A 19287-nucleotide genomic window follows, 5' to 3' on the forward strand; every position below is an offset into this window, starting at 1 on the left:
TGATCAACACAAAATGCTTAAAAAGCCTTTGAGGTATACTCACCACCTCCATGAGTTCTTAAAACTTTGATGCTTCTTTCACTTTGTTTTTCAACTAGCACCTTCGACTTTTTGAATATATCAAACACCAAACACCTCATTCTTTGACTTAATGAGATATATCCACATTTTTCTGCTATGTTCATCAACAAATGAGGTAAAGTACCTGTTTCCACCAAGTGACTTAACGAGATATAACCACGAGTGTACCACATTTGATATCCTTGTTGATCTAGTCGGAGGATGAGATTTGAATGCTTTCCCTGGCTGCTTTCCAATTAAACATCCTTCACATAGCTTTTCTGGTACTTGAACTTAGGTAATCCAATTACCATATCTTGCTGAGATATAGTTGATCTAGAGATCTAAAGTTTAAATGTTAGATGCCACAACCAACTTTGTTTGTCTTCAATTACAACCTTCATGCATTGCACTTCATCAGCTGCATTGAAGTTCGTCTGAAAGGTTCTATTCCTTGCCAATGGTGACTTTAAAACCAGTTTACCTTCAGGATAAAAAGTTCAAATACTCTATTCTTTATTATGACAGAAAAATCCTTTTAAGCTAGTTGACCAAAACTCAAAAGATTGCAGTTCATGCCTGGGACATATAACATCTTCTATGATAGCATTCTTACCATCATTCTTCTTGATGATCATATTTCCAGCTCCTTCAGCTTTTATGCTAATCTGTTCTTGTTAGACTTTGATTCATCAAAATTTATCAACTAGTTCCTATGACTAGTCATATGGTTTGAGCACCTAGAATCAAGGAACTAAGCTAGTAAGCTTCATCATCATAGGCACATTTGAATCATCTTGTGCCAAGTTTGCATCATCATCATCACTATATTTTGCCTTCCGCTTTCCATTTCCATGCCAGCAATCATTTGCATAATGTCCCCATTTTTCACAGTTATAACATTGGATATTTTTCTTATCTTCAATCTTCAATGTGTCCATCAAATTTCCTTCCTCAATTGTTACCACCACATGATCAAATTCAGGAATCAACGTTCTCATAATCTTTTCAATTACCATCATATCACTTATCAAATAAAAATTGTTTCAAAATAAACGTTATTTTCACTTTTCAACGTAAAATTAAATTTAGTAAAAAAAAAACGGAAAATTAAATAATTTTTTTCAATTATGCCTCTAGTTATTAGTAGTACACTATTTTTAAAAGATTATAATCATGTACCTAATCTATAATATAGACAAATAAATTAAAAAGTTAAGTTTCTTATAAAAAAGATCAGAGAGAGATAGTAATTCACTTACAATTTTTTTTTTTTTTTTTTTGACAATTTCATTTTTACCCGATGTCATGGGCTCATGGCACATGAGACACATGGATAGGAGCCGCACCGTTGGTTAATATGAATATAGAAATATTTATTTATTCTAAAAGTGGAGTATTTATTTAAAAGCCAAAATTTTACCTTTTTTTTAATATATAATTTGTATTAACATGATTTTTTTTTATAATGAAGCTGGAGATGAAAATCAGAACTTCTAATATACTCTCTCCGTCCCATTTTTTACCCCCTAGCAAAGTTGTTGAATTTTGCTTTATCCCTGCAAAAAAAAAAAAAATCCCCTATAATACGAAGATTCAATACTTTTAGCCCATTTTTTTGAAATAATTTCATTTCCTTTCCAAACCGGTCCAATTCACAGCGGTTTTCGGCGGTTTAAAAGCAGAACCGGTTCTGTATGCTAACTGAGCCGGCCGCCCCACCGGTTCCCGGCTGGTCCGGTCCGATTTTTAAAACTATGATATCGGTAAAATCATCGTGAGCTTACCTCGATTGGTAAGAAACATGACTAGCAACAGCATACTTGACAACAAAATAATAATACTCCCTCAATCCCACGATGAGTGAGTCAGTTGACTGCGTCATGCATGTCAATGTATAACTTTGACGATTAATATTTTTAATTGTATAATAATAAAAATTATAAAAATATGATATTTTGAAAATACTATCGATATGAATCCAACAACATCAAATTATGGTCAAAATAAGATATGTGAATAGTGCATATGGTCAAAATGACTCACTCATTTTGGCCGGAGTCCGGCAGTAATAATTACTATAACGGTAAATGTGACTATGAGGGAGGCTCCAAGTACGAGAATAAATATAAAACGAAACTGTGAGACCGTGGCAGGTTTCAGAAAAGATTTGTAGTTTCTGAAGCTCTTGTTTCATTTGTTGTTTTGTTTGTGTCCGCTGTGCTCTGAGGATCTCTCTCTCTCTCTCTCTCTCTCTCTCTCTCTCTCTCTCTCTCTCTCTCTCTCTCTCTCTCTCTCTCTCTCTCTCTCTCTCTCTCTCTCTCTCTCTCTCTCTCTCTCTCTCTCTCTCTCTCTCTCTCTCTCTCTCTCTCTCTCTCTCTCTCTCTCTCTCTCTCTCTCTCTCTCTCTCATTGCACAACATAAATAAAGTAATATTATTATTTATTTATGGTGTCCTCCTAAGTCATAAGCTTAGTCAATTTCAATTCTCTCCATTATTATCAACACACACAAGAACTTTGGTTGATTTGATTTGATTTGATTTGTGAGAAGTTGGAAATGAAACTGTGTCCAAGAGAAATCGAAAAACTAGTGCTTCACAATGCTGGCTATCTTGCTCAGAAACGTCTTGCTCGTGGTTTGAAACTCAACTCTACTGAAGCTCTTGCTCTCATAGCAACACAGGTATTCAGTTACTTAGTTATGATGTTAATTGCATGCACAAGCATAAAAACTATTATCTGATTCAATTTTTTTATGTTTTTGTTTTCTGCATAATAGATTGTGGAATTTGTTCGTGATGGCAATAAGACTGTTGCAGAGCTAATGTCAATTGGGAGAGAACTATTAGGAAGGTATTATTTATGACTATGCTCATTCATCACCTGTTTCATCCATATCCTCCTGATCTCGATTATAAACAAAACTATCTAAATTTATTATGCTAATTAGGATTTATTTATTTTTCAATTGTAAAATAAAGTCTATAATAATAATTCAAAGGTATTATTCTATTTTATGAACTAATTCAGTTTTGGTTATGTTTTCTTACAACCAAATATCAGGCTTTTTTTACTAATCAGAGGGATTAAGCAAAAAAAACTGCTTTTCAGATTCATTGAATAATTAATGAATCTGGTCTACATTCGTAGTGTTTTTGTTTAGCCTAAATCTGTCTTCATATTTTTCGTAGTGTTTTTGTTTAGCCTAAATCTATCTGTCTTCATATTTTAACAGGAGACAAGTTCTTTCGGCTGTTCCGCATCTCTTGGAAACTGTTCAGGTACTTTTTAAGAGACTGTTCAAAAACCACTTTCCCAAATGGCTTCATGCATGAACTCATCTGAGACAACTTGTTAATATATTGCATTTCTTCCGTCTTTTGTGCCTAAAATCGTTTTTATCGAATAAAATTGAATGTAGGTTGAAGCTACATTTCATGATGGGACTAAGTTAATCACGGTTCATAACCCAATTGCAAGTGAAAATGGAAACCTTGAACTAGCATTATATGGTTCTTTTCTTCCAGGTATGCCTTTATTTTGATATTAAAACTACAGGTTTTATTATGTATTTCTTCTGAGTGCTTCCATCTTTAAGCATATGCTATATGGTAACCACTCTATATTGTGTCTTAGCTTTTGATTGATGGAAATTGTGTTTACAGTACCTTCACTTGACATGTTTATTGAGAACAAAGAAGATAGTATCATTCCCGGTGAGCTAAAATCTGTAGATGGAAGCGTGATTCTTAACGCTGGAAGGGAGGCAGTCTCTCTTAAAGTTGTAAACAATGGAGACAGGCCAGTTCAGGTGTTTTCCAGTGTGTTGCGCACCTAGCACCTTAGCATTTTGGATAAATAAATTATGCATTTTTTTCGTTTTTTGTTTATTCTACAGATTAAAAATGTTTGAAACAGTGAAACATGCATTTTGATTGTTGAAGCTTGTCAAATATTAACATGAAAAGTTTCCTGTTTCATATATTCCAGCTAATTGACTCCTTTGTTGACCATAGAAAATAACTGAAGCAACCATTTTACAATATTTCTGAAAATTTCCAGGTTGGAAGCCACTATCATTTTATTGAAGTAAATCCCTACTTAACCTTTGATCGAAGAAAAGCATTTGGCAAACGCCTCAATATAGCCTCTGGGACTACCACGCGCTTTGAGGTGAAATTCTATGCTTATGTCAATTTTTTAATTTAGCACAGTAATTATAATGTATAGTTCATTGAATTTTTCGCACTGTCGATATTTTTTTATTCAGTGTCGGTCTCTCATGTGAGCACTCTGGTCACAACCTTCTGGTGAACTAATTCATTTATTAGATTACAAACCATTAATCGTAAAACATTTACTCTTGATAGCCAGGGGAAAGTAAAAGTGTTGTACTTGTAAGCATTGGAGGTAACAAAGTCATCCGAGGAGGTAACAACATTGTTGATGGTCCAGTTAACGATTCCAATTGCATAGCAGCTATGGAAGCTGTGACAACAAGGGGGTTCGGGCATAAAGACGATGAAAATGCAAGGTTTATGATTTGTTATTTAAGTTATTGTTATATAAATTTGCGTACATCTTCACCAATTCCTTGTCTGAGAAGATTTCTTACCTCAAATGTGAATTTCCTAGGGAAGGTATTACCGGAGAAGACTATTCGTTGACTAAAGTAATTCCTCAAGAGGAATATGCTAACAAGTATGGTCCCACTGTTGGTGACAAAATTCGTCTTGGTGACACTAACTTGTTTGCGAAAATTGAAAAAGATTTTGCTGTCTATGGTGATGAATGTGTTTTTGGAGGTGGGAAAACAATAAGAGATGGAATGGGTCAGTCGTGTGGCCATCATCCTGATCACTCCTTGGATACTGTTATAACAAATGCAGTGATCATTGATTACACCGGAATTTACAAAGCAGATATTGGTATTAAAGATGGCCTTATTGCCTCAATTGGAAAAGCAGGAAATCCAGACGTTATGACTGGCGTATCTGATAATATGATCGTTGGGGTAAGTTTCATTCCAAATATCCGAGGAAATGAGTTGAATTTTTACATCATTATCTTGATACAGCTTATATGTGCATCGTCCGATATCTAGGCTAATACTGAAGTTATTTCTGGAGAGGGCTTTATTGTAACAGCCGGGGCTATAGATTGTCATGTGCATTTTATATGCCCTCAATTAGTATATGAAGCCGTATCAAGTGGTGAGTTTCACAACTGAAAGCAATTTCTGCTGAAAATGTTCATTAACATGTATTTTAAATATTTAATGCACGCTTGCACTAATGTGTTGGATTCGTGACTGGTAGTAAATGAAATTTTAGTTGTTTGACTTTTAGATCATTTGGCTGTGCAATACGATATTTGTCTGTCTTGAAAGCTCGCTTAGTAGATTTTAGCAAGTCGTTTTTTGCTTTTTTATATAGGGATTACAACGTTAGTGGGAGGAGGAACCGGACCAGCATATGGAACGCGTGCTACAACTTGTACACCGGCACCGATTCAGATGCAAATGATGCTGCAATCAACAGATGAGCTGCCTCTGAACTTCGGTTTTAATGGAAAAGTCTGTTTTTCCTTTTTCCGTTTTTGCATATACAATGCTTGTTATGTGTTGCACCTTTTTATGTTTAAAATTAATTAATTAAATCATAACTTCTCTTCATTGTTTTAGGGAAATTGTGCCAAGCCTGATGAATTACATGAAATAGTCAAGGCCGGAGCTATGGGACTGAAACTGCACGAGGATTGGGGAACTACACCAGCCGCAATAGACAGCTGTTTGACTGTTGCAGAACAATATGATATACAGGCACAACTTTCTTCAATATTTTTACTTATTTACTTTTGTAATTTTGGTTTATTTTTGTTCTTAACTTTTACTATACAACCACACAACACAATATTTAATCATAAATTATGTCTAAATACTGGAATTGCTTTTGGTGCTACTCCAACTTTGTCCCTAATGTGTTCATTCTAACCCTTTATGGTTTAATGTATCCACTCACTAAGTGTAATATTCTCATCTTTACAGTATTCTACTTATTTTTTACTGACTTTTACGATAACAGGTTAACATACATACTGACACCTTAAATGAATCTGGATTTGTGGAACATACAATTGCTGCATTTAAAGAAAGAACTATCCATACTTACCACAGGTATATGCGAACTTTGGAAAGAAAAACATTAAGCACAGATGTGGCACGATTATTTGTTAATTTCATTGTATAGAAGTATTACCATTGCAAAAAGGAGCTAATATAAAAGTTTTTGGTAGAACACTGTTTTCATCCTTTATGACTCTAATCCTATCTGTAATGTGAAATAGGTAGTAGGTTATACTCAAACCTTTGTTTTCCTCAAAATAGAACACTCACTTCTGTACATGTCGGTGCTTGTACATACTCTGTCTTTTTAAAAATTTAAATCATCAACGCTTCTTTCGAGCTCCTTGGAGGGTTCAAGATGGCCACGATTCATTATATTGTATATGCTCACATCTTGCTTCCCATCAGAACGGAAAACCGGATGGCTTATTGAGTTCGTTTTCCGACCAAAGCTAGCTGGTTATTTACTATTCTCTATTACTTTCCTGTGCAGTGAAGGTGCAGGTGGTGGCCATGCTCCAGATATCATCAAAGTATGTGGTGTGAAGAATGTCTTACCCTCGTCCACAAATCCTACGCGCCCTTTTACATCAAATACCATAGATGAGCATCTTGACATGTTGGTATGAAAGAAAGACAAAAACACAGTAGCAACATTGTAGCTTAAGACTTAAGTTATTAATATTTGATTCTTATTTTAGACTTGTTGATGTACAGATGGTCTGCCATCATCTTGATAAGAATATTCCAGAAGATGTTGCTTTTGCAGAATCAAGGATAAGAGCCGAAACAATTGCTGCTGAAGATATTTTGCATGATATGGGTGCAATTAGCATTATAGCTTCTGATTCACAGGCTATGGGTAGAATTGGAGAGGTCCTTCCTTTACTCAAGTCCTCTCATCTATATTATACTCATTTATTATGAAATAAAGAATTTGAGTGCTTAAAACTGCCGAATTAAATCACAAAAAAGAAATGGTGTGTGCTAGCGGCATTTTTCTCAATTTGTTTGAAGATCTTTCATGTTATTGTCTCGTGTAGTCTGTGGAGCAGTACCTTTATATCTGTTATTGATGCGATGCGACTGTCACTACGAAATTCCCATAATTGTCTTTTGGATTTCACTTTTTGAAGAGGAAAAATAATACACTGTACCCTTGATAATTGAAAATAGTTTTGTATCCTCAGGATTAAATTGATGAATAATTTCTTCCTTAGGTGATAAGCAGAACTTGGCAAACTGCCAATAAGATGAAGTCGCAAAGAGGACCTCTGCAGCCTGATGATTCAGACAATGACAACTTTCGAATCAAACGTTATGTTGCAAAGTATACTATAAATCCAGCTATAGCAAATGGTTTGTCACGATATATTGGTTCAGTTGAGGTATGTTGTTTGATTGTTCGTCCTTTGTCAAGTCGAGCATGAACTTTTTTGGAAAACACAGATACAAGAAGTTCTTTTGATACATCATGTGAAAAACATGGTTGTCAATGCCATCAGAACTTACTCACCTGTAATTAAAGATACAAAGCAAAAAATAAATAAAACTGTAGAAGCATACACAGGCGATTGACTGGCCTATCAAAAGTGAGACCTGATTTTCGGAAATCTCGCTTTTGATATGTATTTGTGTCCATAATTTTACAAAACTATGAGTATACTTTATAAGTAGTTCTAATTACAATACTTATAAGTTACTGGCTTAGTAAAAGTGGGACCTGATTTTCAGAAATTTAACTTTCTAACTTCTGATATGTATATGTGTGTGTGCACTCGCGCGTGCTTATAAGTTATAACTTAAGTGGTCCTCGGTGAACTTTTAACTATCTGGATGGAGTTCTCACCCTTTATAGATGTGCGTCTAGGTAGGAAGCTTCTTTCTTTCATAATTTAACTACAATTTTCTCATATCTATTGGTCGGCAACTATGAAGCCGATGCTCGTCTTTCTAATTTGGCTACCAGATTGAGTGCCTCATTTATAGTATACCTAGTCTTGCAGGTGGGAAAGTTAGCTGATCTTGTATTATGGCAACCGGCTTTTTTTGGAGCAAAACCGGAAATGGTGATCAAAGGTGGTGACATTACATGGGCTAACATCGGTGACCCAAACGCTAGCATCCCAACACCTGAACCGGTAATGTTTTCTTATATGTCTTGACATTAGGCGTCAAACTTAGCGTAGCTCATTAATTTTGTGTAAAATATAAAATTAACAAATTTAAACAAAAGAAAATATGAAATTAGGAAATCAAATTGTTAAAATGAAAATTCTCATTACTTTAGATCATAACTACAAAATTTCAAGGAGAGTGTACATGTAACCGGTCTTCTTACAGTTGTTTAATCTGAAATGCTTCAACTAAACTAGAAAACTCGATTTTGTAGGTGATTATGAGACCTATGTTTGGAGCATTTGGCAAAGCTGGCAGTGCAAACTCTATTGCTTTTGTGAGCAAGGCATGTAACCCTTCATTTCTTCTTCTCTTTCACATATACACATCCACGTGTGTGCACACACACAAACAAACTCACATCACAAGGGTGATCAACGATGTTACATACTCACATCACAAATTGTTGCTTTGTCACAAACAGGCAGCTTTGGACTACGGTGTAAAAGCTTTATATGGACTTAACAAGCGGGTGAAAGCCGTGGACAATGTGAGGAAGCTCACCAAACTAGACATGAAACTGAATGACACCCTTCCAGAAATCACTGTGGACCCAGAGACATACACAGTCACTGCAGATGGAGAGGTTCTATCATGTACTCCAGCCACTACTGTTCCTCTTTCTCGAAATTACTTCCTCTTCTAAGCTCGAACTCTCTTCCGCACTGTGACCGGTCATGGGACTTAGAAGAGCAACATGTTTTCATCCTGCGTTCAGTATCCGATCAACTTAGAAGGAGAAGGACTTTTGATATTTTATTGTAATTTGTGTTTGATTTCACAACAAATAAGCTGTAAAATCGGGACTGAATCACCCGTGTCCAGCAAAAAGCCATGAGAACCAGGAATGGATTGTCTCATGTTAGAAAATAAAATGAGGTCATGTTTTTAAATCTTCATCATTCAATCTCTTTATCCTCGTTTTTAAACACATGCATTATCATTTATTTATTTTTTGGTTACAATGAGGCCTAAGCCAGGAAAAGAAGAAAACTAAACAACGACAACACAAGGGGTAGCGATCCCCAACAAATCAGCTAGCAACAAATGACTCAAATTGAGACGGACATGTCACATAAACTATACGGTTACACTCCAAAGCACACCCCATATTTGCTAACGCATTTGCACAATGATTTGATTCCCAATAAGCATGATGTAAAACTACATCTCAATCCGAATTCATATAAACCCAACAAGAGCACATTGACCACAATTTCAGAATCCACATTCACCTCAACACGCATCAATTCCAACTCTCTAGCATACAAAATACCTTCATATAAACCCTATAGCTCCGCTATGTAAGCACTACACAGCCCCCAACCGTTTAGCAAAACCTCCGATTCACTCTCCATGATGACCTCTAACCACACCACCACAACCGGCAAATCCTCCACCCTTACAAGCCCCATCCTTATTCAATTTAACCCAACACTCACTAGGAGGCTGCCACCCAACTTGTATTGTATCCTCCCTTCTCTTCACTAGCACACCATGAACTTTTTTGGTTAAGTAGCCTAGAGCACACCATGAACTTTAGAAGCATGCCAATACTCTTTTGCTGCTGTCAGGACCTGATGTAATGTATTAACAGGTCGTATAAAATCCTCCACATGATTTTCTTTATTTCTCCAACAAGCAAATCCATCAGTTATGTCATGTCATGTGGTACTCTTTCTTAATGATCCAACAGTGTGTCATGTGGTACTCTTTCTTGTAGGGTGGACGAGTTGGATTAATTTGGATTGGTAATCTAAATCAAATTATATAGTTTGACTTAGTTTGGTTTTAGAAAACTCAAATGGCAAATCCATGGATATTTTAAAAAATTATATAAAAATATTGAATCACGAGAGAAATTGTTTGTGTGCTTCATTGATTTTTGGGTAAAATAGTGTTTATATCGTTTAGTGAGTTTTGATTTATCCTTGTACTATTTTTTTTTTACAATTATTCTTGTAATGTCAAGATTATGTTTTAACGCTTCGTTAAATATGTTGGATTAAAATTCCTCATAAATGATGATGTGACATGCTTAGTAAATGAGATAAATTAAAATTCGCTAATACTACATAGGGGAAAAGGACGGAACTTTAAAACAACACAATTTTGACATTACAAGAGGATAATCGTAAAAAAAATATTATAGAATGGTAAATCAAAATTCGCTAACATTACAAGGGTTAAACATTATTTAACCCTTGATTTTTTTTTAGTGTGCTTCATGGATAGTAACAATTAAAATCGAAACAAGCTTACTTGAGTTACCATGAGAAAAACATACTCATTAAATAGTGAACAAAACTAAAGATATTATATTATTAATATTTTTTTTCTAAGGAAAATTATGAGATTAATTGTTACATACTCAAACAATATAACTTTTTTGACACATTGTCTTATCTTGATATGTTAATTTTTAAAAACTCAAACAAGATTCAAAAATCCACTAATATATCCTACACTGGAAAAGTGACTGAAAAAATATAGTAAAATTCTTAAACAAAACAAACATTAAATTGATTTCGATCTCTTAGGTTTAATTTATGACAAAACCAATTAATTAAAGTAGAAAAGGAAAAACCCAAGCAATCCAACTTCCTTGTCAGTTGCTATTAACTGGATAATCAGGTAATCCACATTTATACCCATCCAATTGGTGCCCGATTGCATGCATGCATAGAACAGGATCAATTTGAAAGTGTTAAAAAGAAGAATTGCCATTGATCATTTGCATCATCTGAATATTCTTTTACCGTATGGTATTTGTGAAAATTCTAATATCACGGGTGCCAAATACATTTAACCAACCCATCTAAATACCAAACTGAGGGTGGCATTTAGCATGGGGAAGTATACTTTTTTCCCATCATGGTCCAGTTACATTTTTACCATTAGATCCTACAAGACCATGGGTTTTTTTATAGTATGTGCACACTATATCTTTTCTCACACTATCTTCAAATTCAACCTCGCTATATTTTCTACCAAACACAAATTTTCATAGACTAAAAATACTTTTAGCAACTTCACTTAAACTGATTCATCCCAAACAACACAATCTTTGGATTTAAAAGATTGTTGTGAGATATGGAATTTGAGACATTACTTTCTTTTGCAAAAATGAATTACAACACTGAAGTTTTTAGATCTGAACCTTGATGATTTTTTGTTGGAAAAAATGGTACAAATGGAGTATTTTTTTTCCGGATCTAATCACACCTATAATGGTTTTAAAGCTTAAGAGATTTAAGTGTTCAACAATTTACAAAGCATAACATACTTATACCCATTATTTATCTGTTCTTCATTCTTAGTATAAATGGTACCAATTCTCAAAATAATAAAGTTTTATAAGATAAAAAATCAAGCACACAGTCTAAATCTAGTGGTCAAATTTATTAGTTTGGGTAAAAAACCAAGAGTTTGTTCATATGGATTATTTGGTGTGGTGGGGGTGATACTAGGAATTAGGGGTGGGCATGATTCGGTTTTGGAAGAAAATCAAACCGAACCAAACTGTTTTCAAAATTTATAATAACTGAACCGAACTGTTTGTCTTTGGAACTGAACCGAACTGTTAAAGTGGTTCGATTTTATGGTTTTAAACCAAACCATAACTAATTTTTCACTAAAAATAACTGAACCATTAAGCCAAACCGAACCGAACCAAACTGATAATCATGAACCGAACTGTTTCAGTTCAGTTTTAAAACCGTTAGTTATGGTTCAATTTTTTTTGTTTGGTTTGGTTTGACGGTTCGGTTTGATTTTTGGGTTTTTTTGCCCACCCCTACTAGGAATGGGGTGTAGTAGTGTACTGTACCGTGAAAATGTTGGAAGTTGAGGAGAATAGTGGTGGATTGTGGAAGATAGTGTAAGGGGAAAAATTCAGTGTTGAGAGACTATGATACAATTGTGTTCTTTATTTGATCTAATGGTTAAAATCTAACTTGACCATGGTGGAAAAAAAAATACACTTCGCCATACTAAATGCCACCCAAACTGAGATGTGGCTAGACAACAATCCTAGACAGTAGATACATAAACCAACCCATTCGAATCATGGTAGTGAAATATCGTGACAATTGCCATGCCGGTAAATTCATATTGCTACAAGCCTCATACTGTAATCAAGAAATAACATACAGGGTGCACATTGCTACAAACTTCCGGCTGGTAACATACTATATGTAAAATATAGTTGGGTAAAAAAAAATTATTATTTACTTACAGCATGCCCAATGCAACAAACAAAAAAAAAAGCTGGGGAAGGATTTTGGGGAATACAACAAAATGTCTAGATTTTATTAATTGCACGACACTTGCACCTTCTAGCAAGCCCGTCTCCCAGCCAGCCGTATAAACTAATACAGACGGTTGTCAAAATTCTTCCATCATTGGATAAAGCAATCAAGCAGCAAGTGGATCCCACTTCTAAGTTGACGAGAATGGCATCGATCATACCAAGATCGAAAACAGAAGAAAAACATAGTTCTAACATAAGGGTCAAGTATTGTGGCACAAATAAAATGACTAAAAGCCTGCCATCAGCAAAATAATGCACCACAGTCCACAACTGCTGTAGATGCACCCCTTCAATTGTCAACATAAATTGGGAAAATAAGAAATCAAAGATAAAAAGAATAGAGTAACCATTTATTCTCAAACTGTTACCATCCGTCAAGTACAGACGCTTCAACTGCTCCTTACTACCATCTTCCAAATAATTCCACTAAATTTGACCACCATAAAATTTTATGATTTAATAAAATAAGACCCAGTTCAAGACTCCATATCAACACTACCATAAAAATGTTGACAACATTTTAGACAAATAAAACAGACTTTATTTGCCATGATGAAATTTTCACTTCAGTTTTAGTTACCAAGATCGAATTTCACTGCATCCAACCCCAAAAACCATGTTTTACCTTTTTTTTAGGCACAGATTACAGTTGTTAGAGCCAGAGGGGAAAAAATCAATTTTAATTAAATCCAGACTGAGGTCAATTATCTTCCTACTTGCTCAGTTAATGTTTGACAACCATTATCCTAGGTAATCCATTTTAATGACGAGACTTCTTCCATGAATTACTGCTGAATCATTTAATTGACCGTCAATTTAACAAGCCATTTGAATAAGCAATAGCACTGAAATGTTGCAATCCACCAAATATCAGTGAAGCATCATTTCAAGAAATAAGAATAAACTATACAAGGAATCACTAGAACATGCAAGATAAATAAACGATTGTGATCTTAAAATTCTCGGTAATTGATAGAACTGCAGAGATGTATTATAACAAACCAAGTTTTGGATGGTACCTCTAGAGAGCCTGATGGAACAAAGTTCCATATATTCCAGGGTATACAGGTAACATCCTCAACCTGCTAGCTTTGATACTGCAGTGACATCCATACACAAATGTCATGAAAGAATATTCAAACTTTTGAAAATTTCAATCCTTATATGATGAATATATACTACAATAATATATTTTACTTTAACTTGTGCTCAAGCATTAGTTAATATTCTTCAGTACTACAACACGTTAGAGATTAACATACTGAAAATCACATTCCCATGTTCATTTGATGCTTGAGTCCTCATAACTAAAAGATACAACCAAAAAAGCCAATTTGCAAACAATGAAACCTGGAGCCATCCCTATTCAATGGTACCAAATTTTTACACCAAAAATTACATGAAATTCTACCAAATTCATCCACTTTGCTCACACTTAGATTCGAGAAACTTCAATATTACAAAGGCAGCAAAATAAATAAATAAATTACTAACAAATTCCTTTCTAAACATGATACTTCCTTGAAACAATGGTCATTTGTAGTTTACATGAAGTTTCGGCAGTTTGAAATCCACAAGTAAACGTTGGTTCTAAAATGTTGAGGTCTAAGATATATAACTCATAGTCATGACCTTAACAAAATTAAGTTGAAAAGTATAATACACTAGGAATTTGTGGAAGTGGCATCATACACAAACACAAATATCAAATATCAGACCATGTTAACAGAGGCTTATAGTTATAGACATCATTTCTCAAACTGACAAATTCCAATTTTTATTCCTTGATATCTAAGAAACATGAGAAGTTCATTACCTTTGATGTGAAAAGTTAGTGTCATTTTCTTCAACAAAATAACAGAATGCACTCGTCTTCCACTTCACACGAACTTTCTCTTGCAAACACAATATGAACATTAAATAATAACCAAAGAACTAACTGATGGATGCAAGAAAATCCATACTGCTTGAAATTCAACCAGATTTAAATTGTTTACAGTAGGCCAATGAAAATATGTTACATACAAGTGTCAGCATGCATGGACTATTCCTAAAATATTCTGCAAGCTGTGTCCCATTTGCATTTCTATATGATGATCAACAATGATGGTAAACCTGAAATAAATCTGTCTCCCAGGAGGTAATAAAGAATACATATCTCAATGCAAACTAAAAACAGGGTGCCTGATAAAAAAAACAGCACAAGCTATTGTCTAACAATGTTTGGAACATCCATTTAGGGCGTACTCTCTCCCCTCAAGCATGCAAACATTCAACAGTGTGTTAAAATGACTATCAAGACCAAAACTTTAGATTGCACCACTGTTAACGAAAAATACTACCAGTTCCTGATTCTCCCTACTGCAAATCCTTCTAGTGCTTCTCCTCTAACAGATGTAGACTCTTTATTATTTTCGCATTCTCCTAATGCAATTGAAAAGCATATGTTAGTATCAAACAAGCAAGTTAAATTATAAAGGCATGTGCTAAAGTAATATCTTATTAGGTCACCTGTCTTTATCATGTTGAGCAGGAAATGTAGGCATGAATTCTTTAGATTTGGGTAGGGGAACTTCACGAAACCACCCATGGTTGAGAGCATCTTCAGCAGTGATCCTCTTCGAACATTAATAACAACAGTTCTTATTCTCAATAAGTGCTGAAACAAATATGTAATTACAAAATCAAAGTAGCAGATATGATTTACCTTTTCAGGGTCATAAGTGAGAAGCTTGTTCAACAGATCTAATCCAGAATCAGAAAGAACTGGGGATCCGGTGAATGATGTTGCAGGAAACTTTTTGCGCAGTAGATTATACCTGAAAGGAACATTCCTGTGGTTAATACACAATAGAAAAGTCGTGCAAAAGTAAGTCACCGGGGCAGGCCAGATAAGCCAGACCAGAACCACAGAGTTGAAGCCTGGGAAACAGTGGCAAAATATAAGAACCGAGGAACCAAACAATGAATGTCTTGCATAGAGGAAATCACAATTACTTACTGATGCTTAACATAATTGGCCTTGACTTGAGGTAATTTTGAGAACCCAGGCCAAATTGTTTCATTTGGGGTGCCGAGAATTCTGAAGATCTGCATGTATATAAATTAATAAATAATAATAATAATAATAACAATAATAAATTAATCATTAAATAAATGCTAATCAGCCTAAGCCAACTGGCACCAAAAGTTGAAAGGCCAGAGTAGTGGGGGTGAGAACTTATCCACTACAAAACTAGGCATTTGAAATATACCTTGTTAAGTTGATCAAATTCATTCCTCCCATTAAATAACGGTTCCTTGGCCAGTAGCTCAGCCATTATACAACCCAGGGACCACATGTCAATGGCTGTTGAATACTGCTTTGTCCCCAATAGAAGTTCAGGAGCCCTAAAAAAACAACCATGAATCAGATTATCTCTTCCGTTGCAAGACAATGCAATCAGAGACATGATAAAATGCACAGTAAACCAAAGTCAAAATCCAATAATAGAGACAGCACTAGAGTATCAACAGACTTTTTGCTGAACATTTTTAAAAGGATAGAAAAGTATACATGGGATAGTGAAAGGAAAGACATATGTTTATTTTCCTTAAAAAAGACGGGGACACCAAAAACCGAGACCGGGTCACTTACGGAAATCTTGCAATACTAGAAAAAAAATATTCCTGTACAAATAAGTATGTTTAGAAAAGGATGGAAAGTATATGTGATATGATGAAAGGAAAGATGGTTACCAATTTTTACATCGTTTCAGACTGGATTGTAAAATTCCTTTGTTTGGGCAATTGTTTTATCACACAATAAAAAAATATGTTTATTTGCCTTTAAAAGACAGGCCACCAAAAAACGAGGTTGGATCACTCACAACAAGCTTGCAATACTATTACAAAAATTATTCTTGTAGAACAATAGCAATTAGGATCTAGCTCTATAGCAATGTGTGACTGCGTCATGAGTCATGACAACATAGTTTTCAAATTTGCAACAATAAATATAGCCAAAAATATAATTCAAATTTCAAATTAATCAATGATGTTAATAAACAGAAACAAGTGGCTTGTTTAACTTAAAGATCACTCACCTGTACCAAAGAGTAACCACCAATGATGTATATGGTTTCAACGGACTACCATACTGACGAGCTAATCCGAAATCACAAATTTTTAACTCACCCTTATTATTCAGAAGCAGGTTTGAAGTCTTCAAATCCCTGTGAAGCACCCAGTTGTCGTGAAGATACTTCACACCTTCTAACAGCTGGAGCATTAAGCATTTTACTTCACTCTGGCTAAATGGTTGTCTTATTGCCTCCATTAGTCCTTTAAGATCATGTTCCATGTATTCCATAACCATAAAAATACTATCAAGGCTACTACCTACCACTACTTCCTTAACGTCAACTACGAATGGATGATGAAAGGAAAGAAGTATGTTTATTTCCCTCAGAGAAGTCAGTGGAAAGCCCTCTTTTTCCTTCTCCATCTTCACCTTTTTCAATGCCACTATTTCACCAGTCTTCTTGTCTTTGGCCCTAAATACAACACCATATGTTCCTTCATCAATCTTGTTCAACCTCTCAAACTCATCAACACTTCTACAGCCCTGAAGCATGTTGACAACTCTTTGTGGTGGAGCCGGAGGTTCCATGCTTTCTCTGCAATCAGCTTCAGGTTCAGAATCAGTATTTGTGTGACTACCACTTGTGTCACTTTTGCTAACTCCACCATCAATCTCCATGTAGCTATCCTTCTCTGCCTCAGTACCAGGATAATCATCTTCACCGGAGTATCTCCCAGTGCTACCTCTTTCTTCCGATTCAGATGACTTGGTTCTAGCCCTATCAAAACCTTCAATTTTAGATTCCTTTGGTTTCAATGTCTTGTTTCTTACTCTCGTAGCCGACTTAGGAGATAGCCTCCTCCTTTTAAGGAATTCCTTCTCATCAATGATTTCACCTTCGTCATCTGAAGATTTGTCTCCATATGCCCACCTTGAAGATGATATATTACGAGTTGGAACATAATCTTCAGCTTCTGGTTGCTCAGCTACCAGCCCATTAACCAACCTCTGCTCTGACAGCATTGAATCCAACCCTACAGGAGACTCAGATTCAGCATCTTGAACTGACTCGGACACCATAGAAGGATCCATAGCGGCCGGCAACTCAGGATTCTCAGGAGGATGAAATTCAACTCCATTGTAAGGAACATTAGGTGACTTACGAAACTCTCTTGGAAATAGAGGTGGTGGAGGAAGAGTAGTTGATGTTGTGACAACCTTAAGTTTGGATAAATTATTCACTTTCTTGTCATCTTGATCCCATACTATTGGCGAAAATTTTCTTTTCCTCTCAAATGGAGACTGAGTCCCATTTTCTTTGCTGTTTGCAACCTCATGGCGTTTCAACACTGGTTCCGATTCAACACCATAATCAAACTCTTTTCCCATCACAACCTTCTTATGGCATTTGACCAGTGACTCTGATTCAACACCATCATCAGACTCACTCGCACTAGAAAGCTCACCTGGCTCCCTATCCATAGTCTTGACAGAAAACTCACATCTTCTAGAACCAAGCCTATCACCACGGCCACCACTGCTACCAGAGTCACTCCTACTCGAAGATGAACGGTAACTGCCATTCAAAACTTCTCTCTCCCTAATATCTCTCTGTCTCTGAATAATCCCCTCTCTAGCATCCCTACTCCGAACCTTACCATTTCTAATTCCATCATACTCTTCCTTAAAACTACTACTATACCCACGCCTTGAAATACCAAAATCAGAATCACTATCCCTGAATTCCTCATCGCGATAATCCCCATGTCTACCTGTCTTCATAGATAAACCTGAAATGCTAAATTCCAACGGAAAAACCTAATTCCTATGACTAGAAACGACTCAAGCGAATAATTCCGTTTCTAGAACCCTAAAAAATTCCACACGAAACGATGAATCCTAGTAAATTTCCTGATTGAAGAACAAAAAGGTGCAGAAATCAAGTATAACACTACCTATAAATGAAATTGAGCTGAAACAGAAAATGAAAGAAAAAAAGTGGGATCAAGTATCGTGGTGCTATGCATAGAAAATTGGCGGGATGAAAATTGAAAACCTAGAAATTTAGAGGAGAGAAAGTTGAATATGTGAACCGTTGGAATTGAGATGGTTGAAGCTGGGGGTGGAATCACGATCTTGAAGCAGAGTATGGAATCGAGCGAGGATTATCGGGGACGAGTGAGAATTGGCTCGGGACAAAATCTGGAAAACTAAATATCGACTCTCGTCCAAACGAGAGCAAAAGGACCATAGTGGCACTTTATCCTCATATATATAGTCATCGTAATAGTCTCAATTTTATTTTTAAGTAATTTAGTGATTAGAAATTCTACGAATTAAGGTGGATAAATGGATGATCAAGGTTTGAACTTCGGTCCCTCGTAAAATGTATATATAATGCAACTGGTAATAGATCTGTGTTATCGCACGGGTCGTAAAAGTAATAAGTCTGTGTTATCGCATAGGTCATAACGTTGCGACGATATTTTTTTAAGTTATAGTTCAGTAATCAAAATTGGTTGCAATTATAAATATTTAAATTGAAAGA

The 19287-nt window shown here is 35.4% G+C and overlaps 2 protein-coding genes across 6 annotated transcripts; one reads left to right on the plus strand and one right to left on the minus strand.

Moving 5' to 3' along the window:
* The first annotated feature begins 2215 nt into the window (after positions 1-2215).
* LOC123907718 (urease) lies at positions 2216-9263 on the plus strand. The gene is made up of 18 exons (XM_045958086.1): positions 2216-2745; positions 2842-2915; positions 3298-3343; positions 3484-3589; positions 3728-3873; positions 4125-4235; positions 4433-4596; positions 4698-5076; positions 5167-5275; positions 5498-5637; positions 5746-5883; positions 6146-6237; positions 6680-6809; positions 6904-7062; positions 7407-7574; positions 8193-8327; positions 8579-8650; positions 8789-9263. Exons 1-18 carry the CDS (start codon positions 2620-2622, stop codon positions 9008-9010), a joined length of 2517 nt encoding a protein of 838 aa, XP_045814042.1. The 5' UTR covers positions 2216-2619; the 3' UTR covers positions 9011-9263.
* Positions 9264-12526: 3263 nt separating this feature from the next.
* Positions 12527-18988, minus strand: LOC123905964 (cyclin-dependent kinase G-2-like). Of its 5 annotated transcripts, none has more exons than XR_006808655.1 (9): positions 16762-18973; positions 15931-16066; positions 15678-15766; positions 15384-15495; positions 15188-15294; positions 14702-15100; positions 14493-14565; positions 13696-13773; positions 12527-13521 (listed from the first exon to the last, which is right to left on the minus strand). XR_006808655.1 is itself a non-coding variant. In XM_045955771.1 (6 exons), exons 1-6 carry the CDS (start codon positions 18519-18521, stop codon positions 15085-15087), a joined length of 2220 nt encoding a protein of 739 aa, XP_045811727.1. In that variant the 5' UTR covers positions 18522-18988; the 3' UTR covers positions 14617-15084. The 5 variants fall into 5 exon arrangements, 3 of the variants coding, with proteins under 3 accessions (XP_045811727.1, XP_045811726.1, XP_045811728.1); XR_006808654.1 differs by having other exon boundaries at positions 14493-14571; XM_045955771.1 differs by lacking the exons at positions 12527-13521; positions 13696-13773; positions 14493-14565 and having other exon boundaries at positions 14617-15100; positions 16762-18988.
* Between the last annotated feature and the right edge of the window lie 299 nt (positions 18989-19287).

The sequence above is a fragment of the Trifolium pratense genome, linkage group LG2 (assembly GCF_020283565.1).
Source record: "Trifolium pratense cultivar HEN17-A07 linkage group LG2, ARS_RC_1.1, whole genome shotgun sequence".
Classification (NCBI taxonomy): domain Eukaryota; kingdom Viridiplantae; phylum Streptophyta; class Magnoliopsida; order Fabales; family Fabaceae; genus Trifolium; species Trifolium pratense.

Bases quoted from the DNA above. Each gene is read 5' to 3' on its own strand.
- LOC123907718 (XM_045958086.1), top strand. From the start codon at position 2,620: ATGAAACTGTGTCCAAGAGAAATCGAAAAACTAGTGCTTCACAATGCT. The intron at 3,874-4,124 runs GTGTTTTCCAGT...GAAAATTTCCAG, and splicing joins ATGGAGACAGGCCAGTTCAG to GTTGGAAGCCACTATCATTT. The intron at 5,638-5,745 runs GTCTGTTTTTCC...TCATTGTTTTAG, and splicing joins ACTTCGGTTTTAATGGAAAA to GGAAATTGTGCCAAGCCTGA.
- LOC123905964 (XM_045955770.1), bottom strand. From the start codon at position 18,521: ATGAAGACAGGTAGACATGGGGATTATCGCGATGAGGAATTCAGGGAT. The intron at 16,067-16,761 runs GTGAGTGATCTT...TTGTTTTTTTAG, and splicing joins GTGGTTACTCTTTGGTACAG to GGCTCCTGAACTTCTATTGG. The intron at 15,767-15,930 runs GTATATTTCAAA...ATATACATGCAG, and splicing joins AATTTGATCAACTTAACAAG to ATCTTCAGAATTCTCGGCAC.